This window comes from Vanellus vanellus, assembly GCF_965231255.1.
Source record: "Vanellus vanellus genome assembly, chromosome: 3".
NCBI lineage: Eukaryota > Metazoa > Chordata > Aves > Charadriiformes > Charadriidae > Vanellus > Vanellus vanellus.
In genome coordinates, this window is record NC_138907.1 from 67,115,327 (window position 1) to 67,127,527 (window position 12,201).

General features: G+C 44.0%; 2 protein-coding genes across 2 annotated transcripts in view; one reads left to right on the plus strand and one right to left on the minus strand.

Annotated features, from left to right (window-relative positions):
- Positions 1-668, minus strand: part of ENPP3 (ectonucleotide pyrophosphatase/phosphodiesterase 3) — a 39,728-nt gene extending 39,060 nt beyond the window's left edge. Inside the window, exon 1 of the mRNA XM_082480862.1 lies at positions 139-668. Within this exon, the coding sequence (XP_082336988.1) occupies positions 139-285 (147 nt within the window). The 5' untranslated portion in view covers positions 286-668. The remainder of the gene's footprint in view (positions 1-138) is intronic.
- A 6,602-nt stretch (positions 669-7,270) lies between these two features.
- Positions 7,271-12,201, plus strand: part of MED23 (mediator complex subunit 23) — a 41,374-nt gene continuing 36,443 nt past the window's right edge. The window contains exons 1-6 of the mRNA XM_082480861.1: positions 7,271-7,288; positions 7,825-7,870; positions 10,364-10,395; positions 10,505-10,592; positions 11,380-11,504; positions 11,679-11,790. Coding sequence (XP_082336987.1) covers positions 7,868-7,870; positions 10,364-10,395; positions 10,505-10,592; positions 11,380-11,504; positions 11,679-11,790 — 360 coding nt within the window. The 5' untranslated portion in view covers positions 7,271-7,288; positions 7,825-7,867. The remainder of the gene's footprint in view (positions 7,289-7,824; positions 7,871-10,363; positions 10,396-10,504; positions 10,593-11,379; positions 11,505-11,678; positions 11,791-12,201) is intronic.

Sequence of the window (12,201 nt, forward strand, 5' to 3'; positions counted from 1 at the left end):
GTGCGTTCATGCTGTAAAACTTTAAGCACCAGTTACCAAACTACCCTGAGTGATTACATAAATACAACGAAACTTCTAAAAATTCTGCAAGTCTGAGAATTGTTAAACCAGCAGCCCTGAAAAGCAGCACCTACTTACAGCACAGACGACTTTGTATTTCAGGAGGGTTTTTTTCTTCACGTACTCTGTTGGTTTTAAAGACACTTCACTCAAATGTCTGCTTTGATCACTGAAGTCAGCATCCCGAAGCTCCATTTTGCCGAGATCTGCCTCTCGGCTGTCCATTCTGTGATCCTCAGCCTCCCCGGCTGAATCAGCTGCAACTAAGACGCTTCTCCTGCTTCGAGGGTGTATGTACTTTGTTCGTGGGGTTTTTATGAGATCCTAGCTTTTGCATCAGTGATAGGTTTGCAGGAAGCCAAAGTAAGCAGGAAAGTGACTCTGAAAGGTCAAAGGCTGTAAAGCATTATCTGCGTACAGAGAACCTGTCACATTTAAAGATAAGGACAGCATTAGGTAAACTTCTCAGCTGGTGATTGGGAGTTAAATGTTGCTAAGCAATAAAATGCAAAAATGACACAAATTCAAGTACTGAACTATTCGGTTAAAAGCTTGCCATCCAGAGTATTTGTTATCTTCAAAGAAAGTGTTAAATATATTCAGCGAAACCAATATGAAAGTAGACAGCTTCTTAACTCCTGATTTGTGTCACGCCTATGTTTTCAGATCCCTTCCCTTATTTAACACTAGAGGATTCCACCGGTTTAGTTTCAATCCACCTTTGTCACATTTTTTTTTCCCGCTTGTTACATGTTTTTTCAGTAGTGATAGATGTACTCATTAAAAACAAATGGTATACAGCCAAATCAAATTCAATAAAAAATAAAAAGGTTTTGTTTAAGTACAATTTGAAATGTATTTATTTTTCAGTTTGGTGGTTAATGGAAGGTTTATTTGTTATGAAAATATACCTTCAATGCTTATTAAGGCTATGCAAGTGTAACTATTCAAATGTTGATCTGATTCTAAAGTTGAGCACTGCATGAGCTATAAATTATAATAAATAAATTTATAATATTTGTAATTATAAAAACAAATCCAAAACATAGTACTATATGAGCTGCTATGAAGAAAATTGACTCCATCACAGCCCAAACCAGTGCAATCTCTACCCCTTATTCTATACTCATGCTCAGGTCCCACATTATCCAATACATCCCCATTAATCACCTCCCTCCCCTCCCCAACCATCCTTTGATATATACAGAGATATCATTCTCTTAGTCTATAGGCCACCCCTGTAAAATGTCCATAAAATCTCTACTGAGTTCACTTCCTCCATGACCTGGGTTCCATCTGTTACGGTGGTTACTCGGGGCAGGAAAGGCAGCGTGTTTTCTGGAGTTATTCACTGCCAAAACCTGTTCAGGTTGGGTCACACTTGCAGGGCTTCTTGCGAGGCTTGTCCTCCGTTCATGTGCTTCCTGCTACAGCACTTCGTATAACAAGCAACTCAAACATTGGGGTACAACAATTTAAAGATATATCCATTGTAATCTCCACGCCTGGTGCCTTTGAACCAGGCTGTAAGGTTTAATATTGCGATGAACTCCTCCCGTTGCCCATGCTCCGGCACGGATTTATCCACAGGCTGCAGTCCCTTCAGGGGAGTACCTGCTGCGGTGTGGCCCTATCCACAGCCCCAGGCGCTCCAGCACGGAGTTACTCACAGGTCACAGGCCCTTCAAGTGGAGTTCTGGCTGTAGTTACAGCACGCCTACTACAGCAGTACAGGAACAGCAGCGACGCCCTGGCCATACGCCAGCCCAGGCACGTGGCCAGCGCTGTTATCGAAATGTTCCCAGGCACAGCAAAGTAAGATGATAAGCAGTGCAGCAAACAGCAGCCACTAACAATCGCCACGCTCTAATACACAGCAAAGCAAGCAAGTCCCATGGCAACTGCAGGAGTTTCCCAATTAATAGCGAAACAGCTGTAACAGCTATAAATCCGGTCTAGCACATTCCAATCAAATCTGTCATTATCTCGAACCCCTCTGCCCCCACACTGGGTGCCAAAGAGCACTGCTGTAGGTTAACCTCAGCTCAGCCCCACGCAGCTGGGTGGGGGCAGCCCCAATTGTGGGTTGAGTTAAAGACAGTTTTATAGGTAAAGCAAAGCTGCGTGTGCAAGCAAAGCAAAATCAGGAAGTCATTCACTCCTTCCCATCGGCAGGCTGGTGTTCGGCCACTTCCAGGAAGGCAGGGCTCCATCACGCCTAACGGTTACTTGGGAAGACAAACACCTTACCTCCGACTGTCCCCCCTTCCTCCTTTTTTCACCCAGGGTTGTATTGCTGAGCCCCACGTGGCGTGGGGTATCCCTTTGGCCAGCTGGGGTCAGCTGTCCCAGCTGTGCCCCCTCCCAACCTCTCGTGCACCCCCAGCCTACTCGCACAGAAGGCTTTGAGGCTGTGTAAGCGCTGCTCAGCAAGAGCTAAACCAGGGAGCTGTTATCAACGCTGTCTTCAGCGCAAATCCCAAACACAGCACCATACCAGCTACTATGAAGAAAATTAACTCCACCCCAGGCAAAACCAATACATAAATGTACAGAAGTAGCAGTCAATTAGACCCTTGAGAGTGTGAATCATCAGTGTAGGCACCCAGGGCGAATTTCTGCTTCTATTGATATCAAAGGAAATAATTTAGCAAATCATAGAATCATAGAATCATAGAATCAGTGAGGTTGGAAGGGACCTTTAAGATCATCAAGTCCAACCATTAACCTACCCTGATAAAAACACCACCACTCCTAAACCATGTCCCTAAGCAGCTCATCTACCCTTTTCTTAAACACCTCCAGGGATGGTGAATCCACCACCTCTCTGGGCAGCTTATTCCAATGTTTAATAACCCTTTCAGTGAAAAAATGCTTCCTAACATCTAATCTAAACCTGCCCTGACATAACTTGAACCCATTTCCTCTTGTCCTATCACTTGTCGCCAGGGAGAAGAGGTCAGCTCCCATCTCTCTAAAACCTCCTTTCAGGTAGTTGTAGAGGGTGATAAGGTCTCCCCTCAGCCTCCTCTTCTCCAGGCTAAACAACCCCAGATCCCTCAGTCGTTCCTCATAAGGTTTGTCCTCCAGACCCTTCACCAGCTTTGTAGCCCTTCTCTGGACACGCTCCAACACCTCAATGTCCTTCTTGTAGTGAGGGGCCCAAAACTGAACACAGTACTCGAGGTGAGGCCTCACCAGTGCCGAGTACAGGGGGATGATTACTTCCCTAGTCCGGCTCACCACACTATTCCTGATGCAGGCCAGGATGGTGTTGGCCTTCTTGGCTGCCTGGGCACACTGCTGGCTCATGCTCAGCCGGTTGTCCACCAACACCCCCAGGTCCTTTTCTGCCAGGCAGCTTTCGAGCCACTCCGAATGGAACAGAATGCGATCATACATATTTGTTTTGCTACTTTTACCTAATCATTGCTCTAATCTCTCAAACTACTGCCCACACGATGAATTTATATGACATTTCTCACTGATAAAATAAGAATATAAAACCTCATGAACATTGACCAAGAACCCAGACTTTTCTGTTTAAAGATCAAGGGTCTCACACATTTAAAAATAGTTTTTTTCATTCCTACCAAAAGACAATTCACATAAAAAGAGCAATCCATATGATCAATACTTTAGAGTAAAGAAAACAACAGGGAAGAAGGAAATATTTATCAGTTATCCTTTCTGTTCTCAGTTACCGAATTGTAAATTTAAGTGACCGTGCTGCACATAGTCCGACACTATACAAATGCAGGGCTAGGGCACAAAGCAACCCATTCCCCTATAGTCCAATTGCAGTCCTCAGTTCATCTGGCACTTCCACAATCGGGAAGATGTTTTTGAAGAACACAAGCAGGACATCTCTGCCATATACATGTTAACAAACACCTTGGGAAAATAGGGAGAGACACTTCTGAATAGCCTTGTCTAGTAGCCACTTTCAATTCTCACTACAATTCCTGTCATTTTAAGCTACTAGTATAAAGCAGCTGAAAGTCCTCTAAGGCCATCAAGAACTAGACAGGCCTTACATATCATCAATTAAAAGACAGCTTTATACTCATTTGTCATCCATCTTCTACAATGAATAGCACTCACTTAGGAAAAAAACCCCAAAGCTTAACCATTTCTCTCATAAATATTTATCATCTGACATCAATGACAAATGCTCATTTTGTTGAAGAGTAACATGACATCTACAGTCATTTTGAAAAGTGTGTTTCCTTTTCTGTCTCTGGATGAAGATGGTGATTTCTTCTTCATGCAAATGCTGCTTTTCTTCCTTGTTTGGTGAGGCTTGCGGCTCTGTGTTACTTAATACACTGAGTCTGACAGGGCTTCGTGTCTCGGCAGAGACACCTGGGTGCAATCCCAGCACATAAGATCTGTACTGTTGCTCCTCTTGGACATTGGGTTCCCTTAGGCACAGCAGGGTGACCATCGCGTAGGTCTGACCACCTGCTGTGGCACCCTGGCCTTCAGCTCCACCCCAATGACCAGATTCTCTGCCAACGGTAGGATCATGGGTAGTTCAGTTTTGTTAAAATGAGACGTGGTTAGATGAGGGTAATTTAGGAGACAAATCATCATTGGGACCTCATCAGGGGTTCCATGCTATCACACGGTCCAGTTTTAAAACTCAAAATTCTGTTGGGTATAGTATTTGGGTCAAGTTGTGGACCAGGACTTGAGTTAAAGTTAGACCAAATCTGTCTAATAAAGGTAACCAGTTAGATTTGGACTGGCATGGTAAGTACAGTTTAGAATGAATGTTGGTTAATGACCTAAAAACAAGATAAAGGCGTGTTAGGCATAAAGTTGGAGACAGATAGTGGCTTGGTACATATCAATTTTGGATCAAGGTCTGGAGCCCAAGGCACGGTTAGGAATGGCTGTTAGCCTGTGAGTGTGACCAAGCACCCAAGCAGATAAAAGTAAGAATAGTAGACTGGTCCTCAAGATAAGGATAAGACATAATGATGAGTAAAACAACCTCTTCAGGGCTCCATTTCCAGTCCCATTATGGGTCACTTCGGCAATGGATTAGGAGCTTGGCATAGAATTAGAGTAGATACCAACCCCAAGCCAGTCTGCCCAGGGCGTGCAAGTACTGACACTAGATGTTGATGGAACATCAAAGGGCATGTCAAATTGTACTGATTACGCTTTAAATAAACACACAGCGAAGAATACAATGAACATTTCTTAGAGAAGAAATAGCTTTGTGTTAAGACTGAGGGCAACACAATTATCAGAGTGTCACACTTTAAACCCAGCCAGCAACTAGGACCACGCAGGTGCTTACTCACTGTCCCCTCGGTGGAATGGGGGAGAGAATCAGAAGAGTAAAAGTGAGAAAACTCATGGATTGAGATGAAGACAGTTTAATAAGTAAAGCAAAAGCTGTGCACGCAACCAAAGCAAAATCAGGAATTCGTTCACTATTTCCCATTAGCAAGCAGGTGTTCAGCCATCTCCAGGAATGGTTACTCGGGAAGACAAACACCATCGACCCGAGCATTCCCCCCTTCCTTCTTCTTCCCCCAGCTTTATATGCCGAGCATGACATCATATGGTATGGAATACCCTTTTGGTCAGTTGGGGTCAGCTGTCCCAGCTTTGTCACCTCCCAACTTTTTGTGCCATCCCAGCCTACTTGCTGGCAGGGCAGTGTGAGGAGCAGAAAAGGCCTTGACTGCTCAGCAACGGCCAAAAACATCAGTTGACTATCAATACCACTCTCATCCCAAATCCAAAACACAGTCCCACACCAGCTGCTAGCAAGACTGTTAACTCCATCCCAGCTGAAACCATGACAAAGAGCAAGTACAAAAGGACCTTCCCCTACATCATAACCTCTCTGTTTCCAATGATCATTCATTACATGTATATGAAGGTAAATAACATACAGGTAAGCATTATTTGTTTCCCAACCAGGAATTTCCCATTACTGACAAGAATGAACTGACTTCAGTCACGCGTACTACCGCCTCTTGGCTACAGCACGTGTCTCTGCCAGCTGTGCACGTGCTTGCGCCCCACGTTATCACAACTCCCTGGGGTAGTTTTTAAATTTATTTACATTTCTCATTGCTTACGTTATCTAGTCTCTTAGGCTTGTTTACGCAAAAGCTGTTTACATTTACAACAAATAATCCTCTATCCAATTTCACGTGAGCTTCTCTCTCTCTTCTATGGGTACACCCTGTTATCGCCCAAGCCCGGAAATGTTAATTTCTGGCTGCTCTGAAGCCTTCATCTATCAGCTGGAATTTGGGATGATCAGCTTTATTTTTCTGCTGTTCTGATGTTAAGTTTGTACCTAGTCACCAGCACTACCTGAATTTAGGTTCAGTGCTATTCCAGGCAACTACGTGGCCAAACAGCCACAGACAGCTCAGAAAATGCAGTGTGAACGGCAGAGACCCACAGAACTTTTAACACTGACTCGACTGGGCATTTTACATTTATTTTTAATCTACAAACCACTGCAGGTGCATAGCGTATCCTTAGGTGCTTTCAGATAAATGCATTTTCAATTTATTCTAACTTTATGACTTTTTATGGGAATTAATAATTCTAACTTTACAGTAATTACAGCAAAGTACAGTGCCATAATAATTTAAGGAATTATGAAGTCTTTTACATATAAGAACCTTACTTATAGGAACCAGAGCACGTCCTTTGCCGAATTGTTCTAAGAACAGATTATTCAAAAAAAAAACCAAAGAAGCCTAAGCAAACATTTTCGTAAAGAAACAACTCCGTTTTTAAATGGCGCCTGCTTGCTCCCCCTCCGCCCTCGGTTCCCGCTTTCCCACCCCGTGGGCAGCGCTCCCGGGCGGGCAGTGGCGGGGAGCGGAGCCGGGAGCTGGACCGGGACCCGGGCCGGGCCACGGGTAGGGGCCGGGGCAGGGGCAGGCGTCGGGGGCGGGACAGGCCCCGCAGCCGCCGAGTCCCGGCCTGGGCAGAGATAGGAGGGCGGCGCCGGCCGGAACGCTGCGGCCCCCGGAACGGCCGAGCTGAGCAGTCGCTTCCCGGGGGGAAGCGGGATCGGGGACGGAGCTTCCGGGCGGGGGCGCTGCGCCGCCGCGCCGCCGTCTCCACCTGACAAAGGGCCCGGCGGGGGCCGCCGCTCGGCTGCGGGGCTCAGTCCGGCACCATGGCGATCCCCATGGTGCCGATGGAGACGCAGTTACAGAGCATCTTCGAGGAGGTGGTGGTGAGTCCGCCCGTCCCCGGAGCGCCGGCGTGGGGGAGAGCGTTGTGGGCAGGCCGGCCCGGGCCCAGGGCTCGTCCGGGCCCTGGCGGCCCGCCGTGCTCCCCCCGCGGGGGGGCGGGGGGAGCATCCTGAAGAAAATAAAACAGGGGACAAAGAATTGTATTTTTTTTTATTTTCCTGGCGCACTTCGTGGGTTGAAGCCTCTTCGGCGGTAGTCCGTGCTGTTGCCACCGGCGGGCCCATCGCCAGGGGCGGCCGGGAGGGGAGGGGAGGGGAGGGGAGGGGAGGGGAGGGGAGGAGAGGGGAGGAGAGGAGAGGCGAGGAGAGGCGGTTTCTCGGGGCTGAAGTTCCCTCTCTGCTGAGTGTTTGTCAGGAAGATGACGCAGAGTGGGACTGGGCGTTAAAGCAGGGGGAGGCAGATTGCCTGTTCAAACCCAAATTACAGTGTGCTGAGTTTATTGTAGAATAAGCAGTTTAAGGAGGCATTTGGAAGGAGACTATGAGAAGATTAATTTCTTGGAGATGTTTTTCTTCAGCCAGCAGAGTGGTGTGAGCGAATCATGGAAATACACCCACACAATGGTACTTGCAAAATGAAACGTTGTTTGGTACATCATTAGAATAGAATGGAATAGACTATTTCAGTTGGAGGGAACCTACAATGATCATCTGGTCCAACTGCTTGAGCACTTCAGGGATGTCCAAATGCCTCTTAAACACTGACAGGCTTGGGGCATCAACCGCCTCTCTAGGAAGCCTGTTCTGCTGTTTCACCACTCTCTTGGTAAAGAAATGCTTCCTGTTGTCCAGTCTAAACCTCCCCTGACACAGCGTTGAACCATTGCCACACATCCTGTCACTGGATCCCAGGGAGAAGAGATCAGCACCTCCCTCTCCCCATCCCCTCCTCAGGAAGCTGTAGAGAGCAATGAGGTCACCCCTCAGTCTCCTTCTCTCCAAACTAGACAAGCCCCAAGTCTTCAGCTGCTCCTCATAAGACATTCTTTCCAGCCCTTTCATCAGCTTTGTCACCCTCCTCTGGATGCGTTCAAGGACCTTCACATCCATCTTAAATTGTGAGGCCCAGAACTGCACACAGCACTCAAGGTGAGGCCACAGCAACGCTGAATACAGTGGGATAATGACCTCTTTTGACCGGCTGTTTGTGCTGTGTTTGATGCACTCCAGGATGCAGTTTGCCTTCTTGGCTGCCAGGGCATGCTGCTGACTCATACTGAGTCCCCTGTTGACCAGCAGCCCCGGATCCCTTTCTGTAGGGCTGCTCTCCAGCCACTCCTCTCCCAATTTATACCTGTGCCTGGCGTTAATCCATCCTAGATGCAGTATCTGGCATTTGGACTTGTTAAATTTCATCCCATTATTCATAATCCAATGTTCCAGTCTATCTAGATCATGGAATCATGGAATTCTAGATCCCTCTGCAGGAACCTCCTGTCCCTCAAAAGAGTCAACAGCACCTCCTAGTTTGGTATTGTCAGCAAACTTGCTAATGGTGCATATAACTCCTGCATCCAGATCATTGATAAATACACTGAACAGAACTGTCCCTAGAATTGAACCATGAGGAACACCACTGGTGACTGGTCGCCAGCCAGATGTAGCCTTGTTCATTACAGCCCTTTGAACTCTGCCTTTCAGTCAGTTCTTCACCCAGCATACCGGGAATGCGCTCATCCCACAGTTGGACAACTTTTCCGGAAGGATGCTGTAAGGGACAGTATCAAAAGCCTTCCTAAAATCCAGAAGAACTACGTCCACTGCTTTCCCTTCGTCCACTAGGCCAGTGACCTTATTGTAGAAGGGTATTAAGTTAGTTAAGTGGGCCTTTCCCTTTGTGAACCCAAGTCATTGGGTCATTAAGTCATTGTTTTGTAGAGTACAAATGAACGAACTCCTTGGAAGATATGAGCACTTCATGGTCTGAAACACTGGGGTAACAGTAGTTAGTAAGATCCTAAACAGGAGTCTGAGGTTTGAGACAGGAGAGGCTGGCTGAACTGGCTGAACTGGAAAGAATAGGTCTCATAGAGAAATGTAGTTGAAAATTATGTCCATCTGATAAATTTTACTAGAGGGAGGAAGGCTGGGTTTTTCTTTCTGTTTTAAGTTTGCATTGTAAAAAAATGCACAATGTAGTTTTCTTTGAATGGTGTCGAGTTGCTCATAGCATATTAATTGCCCATACCTGATTGACTTCTCCTTTTGGCACTGTCATTCAGATTATGTTTTCACGTGTTTAACATTGTGATTTGCCTGTGTTGTCACATTGCCCGTTCGTCAGCAATGTTATTTGCCTAAAATTTTTATGGAACAAAAAAAGGCCATTACAAAATTCAGTTGCATTTTTGAAGCCATAACTGAAAAATATAGCAAGCTTTTACTTTCACTGCTGCTATTACCGGTTTGGTGGACAGCAGTGAAACTTACCTAAGTTTCTGTGCTGAACAGATGAGTATTGCTTTCTCTTTGTTTCTTGAGAAAGCTATGAGTAGCAGTGACAGGCACTTCTAGTCTGTACAATTGAGAAGGATCACCAGAAAGAGTGTTTTATTACATGCTCTTATTCCTACAATATAAAAATGAAAATAGATAATGGTCAGTTATAGAGCACATCTCTATACTCAGATGAGAAAGTAACTGCATGTAATTGATTTGTGTAACTGAGTGTCATGGAACATAAGTGGGATGAAAGCTTAATGGGATTAAAAAATATTAATTTTTTCAACATATGAAAAAAGAGCTCCAATAATAGAATCATACAATTTCTCCAACTTTGGGAAGTAAATTCATCTCTAGGTGTTTGGGGGGGGGGGGGGGGGGAGAACAACCCAAAACAAAGAGCCTTAATCTGAATCCACAAGGTATGTTGTTTATATGTTTATATGAAAACAAAGCAATCTCAATTTTGAAAGAGTCTAGCATAGCAGAAAAAACATATCTGTCTCTGATACAGTCCTGCAACAGTACGACTTATTCTTTTGTGCTTCATCCTGGTGGTGTGATAGTCATAGAAAACCTTTTCGTGATAGCTCACTCGGGGCTTTTCTTTTACAGAAAACAGAAGTAATTGAAGAGGCATTTCCTGGGTGAGTGTAACATTAGTTTATTTGTGCAAGACTTTCTGTATACATGTATTTTTCTACTTGTGTTCTTTCATTGGGTGCTGCTAATAACTAATGTTCTTATTTGCATTAGTATGTTTATGGACACTCCTGAAGATGAGAGAACCAAACTGATCAGCTGCCTGGGCGCTTTTAGACAGTTCTGGAGCAGTCTTTCCCAGGTTAACATTTAATTTGTTGCTTACGTGTATTTTATATCATTTTTTAATATAGTGAAACCTGGCCTAGTAGACAAATGCTTAAGCTATAAGGTCTGTGTCTAGTCATTCAGAATCTGGTTTCAGACATGGCACAATAAAGAATATAGGAAGACTTTGCAAGAAAAAGATTAGTTTTGACATTTATAAGATTATATAGTTTTTCAGCAGAGGTTAGTGTGCAATGCAAATACAGATAAGCAAATGGAAGTATAGCAGTAAAGACATAAACAAAAAAGGCAGTTTGTTATGGGATTTCCGGTAGAAGTAAATAAGTAGGGGAAAAAAAAAAAAGAAAATAGTTGTTTATAGTTGTTTATGTTCAGAAATTACCTTCCAAAAGTTAGATACCTCTAAGCTCTCTTCTATAATGGGGTACCTCGTCATCTTTGTTTTCACTGAATTCCATTATAACTGTAAAAAGGAAATAGTATAGAACAGTTCTGTTTTATTCTATTTTGTGCAAACTTATATGTGAAAAACAAAGTTGACTATAGAAATCAATGTTTCAACTAGGAGGTGTTCACTGAATTGTTAACCAGCACACTAATACTGGACAACTGGACTTCTTCAAAATTCGATCAAAAGACTTGTAGGGAAAACTGTATGTTGGAGAGATGGACAACTTCTACCATTTTATAATCTTGTTCTTCTGTTAGTTTAATTTCTTTGTGGTAGGATACTATATAAATGTTATATTTTGTTTCACTACCCGTAAATACATTCTTTCTCCCCTCTACTGCTTTTTCAGGAATCCCATGAACAGTGCGTCCAGTGGATTGTAAGATTCATTCATAGCCAGCATAGTCCAAAAAGAATTTCTTTTCTCTATGACTGTTTAGCAATGGCAGTAGAAACTGGGCTTTTGCCACCCAGGTAAGCTATGTCAGAATGAATCGATAAGTAGGATACATGGAAATTGTAATATTAGAGGGTATTTACCAGTGACATTTTGAAATTATATATAACTTTATATATACATTCTAATTATATATACTAAGTACATGCTTAGTATCTGTCATTCATTCTTGCATTGTCTCCTTCTGCTAGGATGGTTTGTGAGTCTCTGATAAACTCTGATACACTTGAATGGGAAAGGACACAGTTGTGGGCATTAACATTTAAATTGGTCCGGAAGATTATTGGAGGTGTAGACTACAAGGTATCTTCCCCCCATTCCTCCCTTTGTGATACGACATGTTATTTTCTGGCTTAGATTTTAGGATTTTATGTCAGAGGCATGCAGTGTTTCAAAGTCTGCTTTGATTATGAAAGAAAAAAACAATTCAGTGAAACCACTTTTAATGCTTTTTCATAGTTGAGCTTTACCTTAATAGCTAATTCTGTAGGGACAATGTAACTCCTCCTACTCTTTTCTCTACTACACAGTTGTCTTTCATCCCTCTTTCAGTTACAAACTAAATAACCCTAATACAGTTGTGGAAGTGGTACACATGGAAAAGTCAAGCATTAATGCTGAAGTTGTAGCATCTGCTCTGACCTCTGTTACTATGTAGGAAAAAAGTCCTGAAATCTGAGTCTTTGGCAGAGTACAACTCTAACAGAAGGAGTA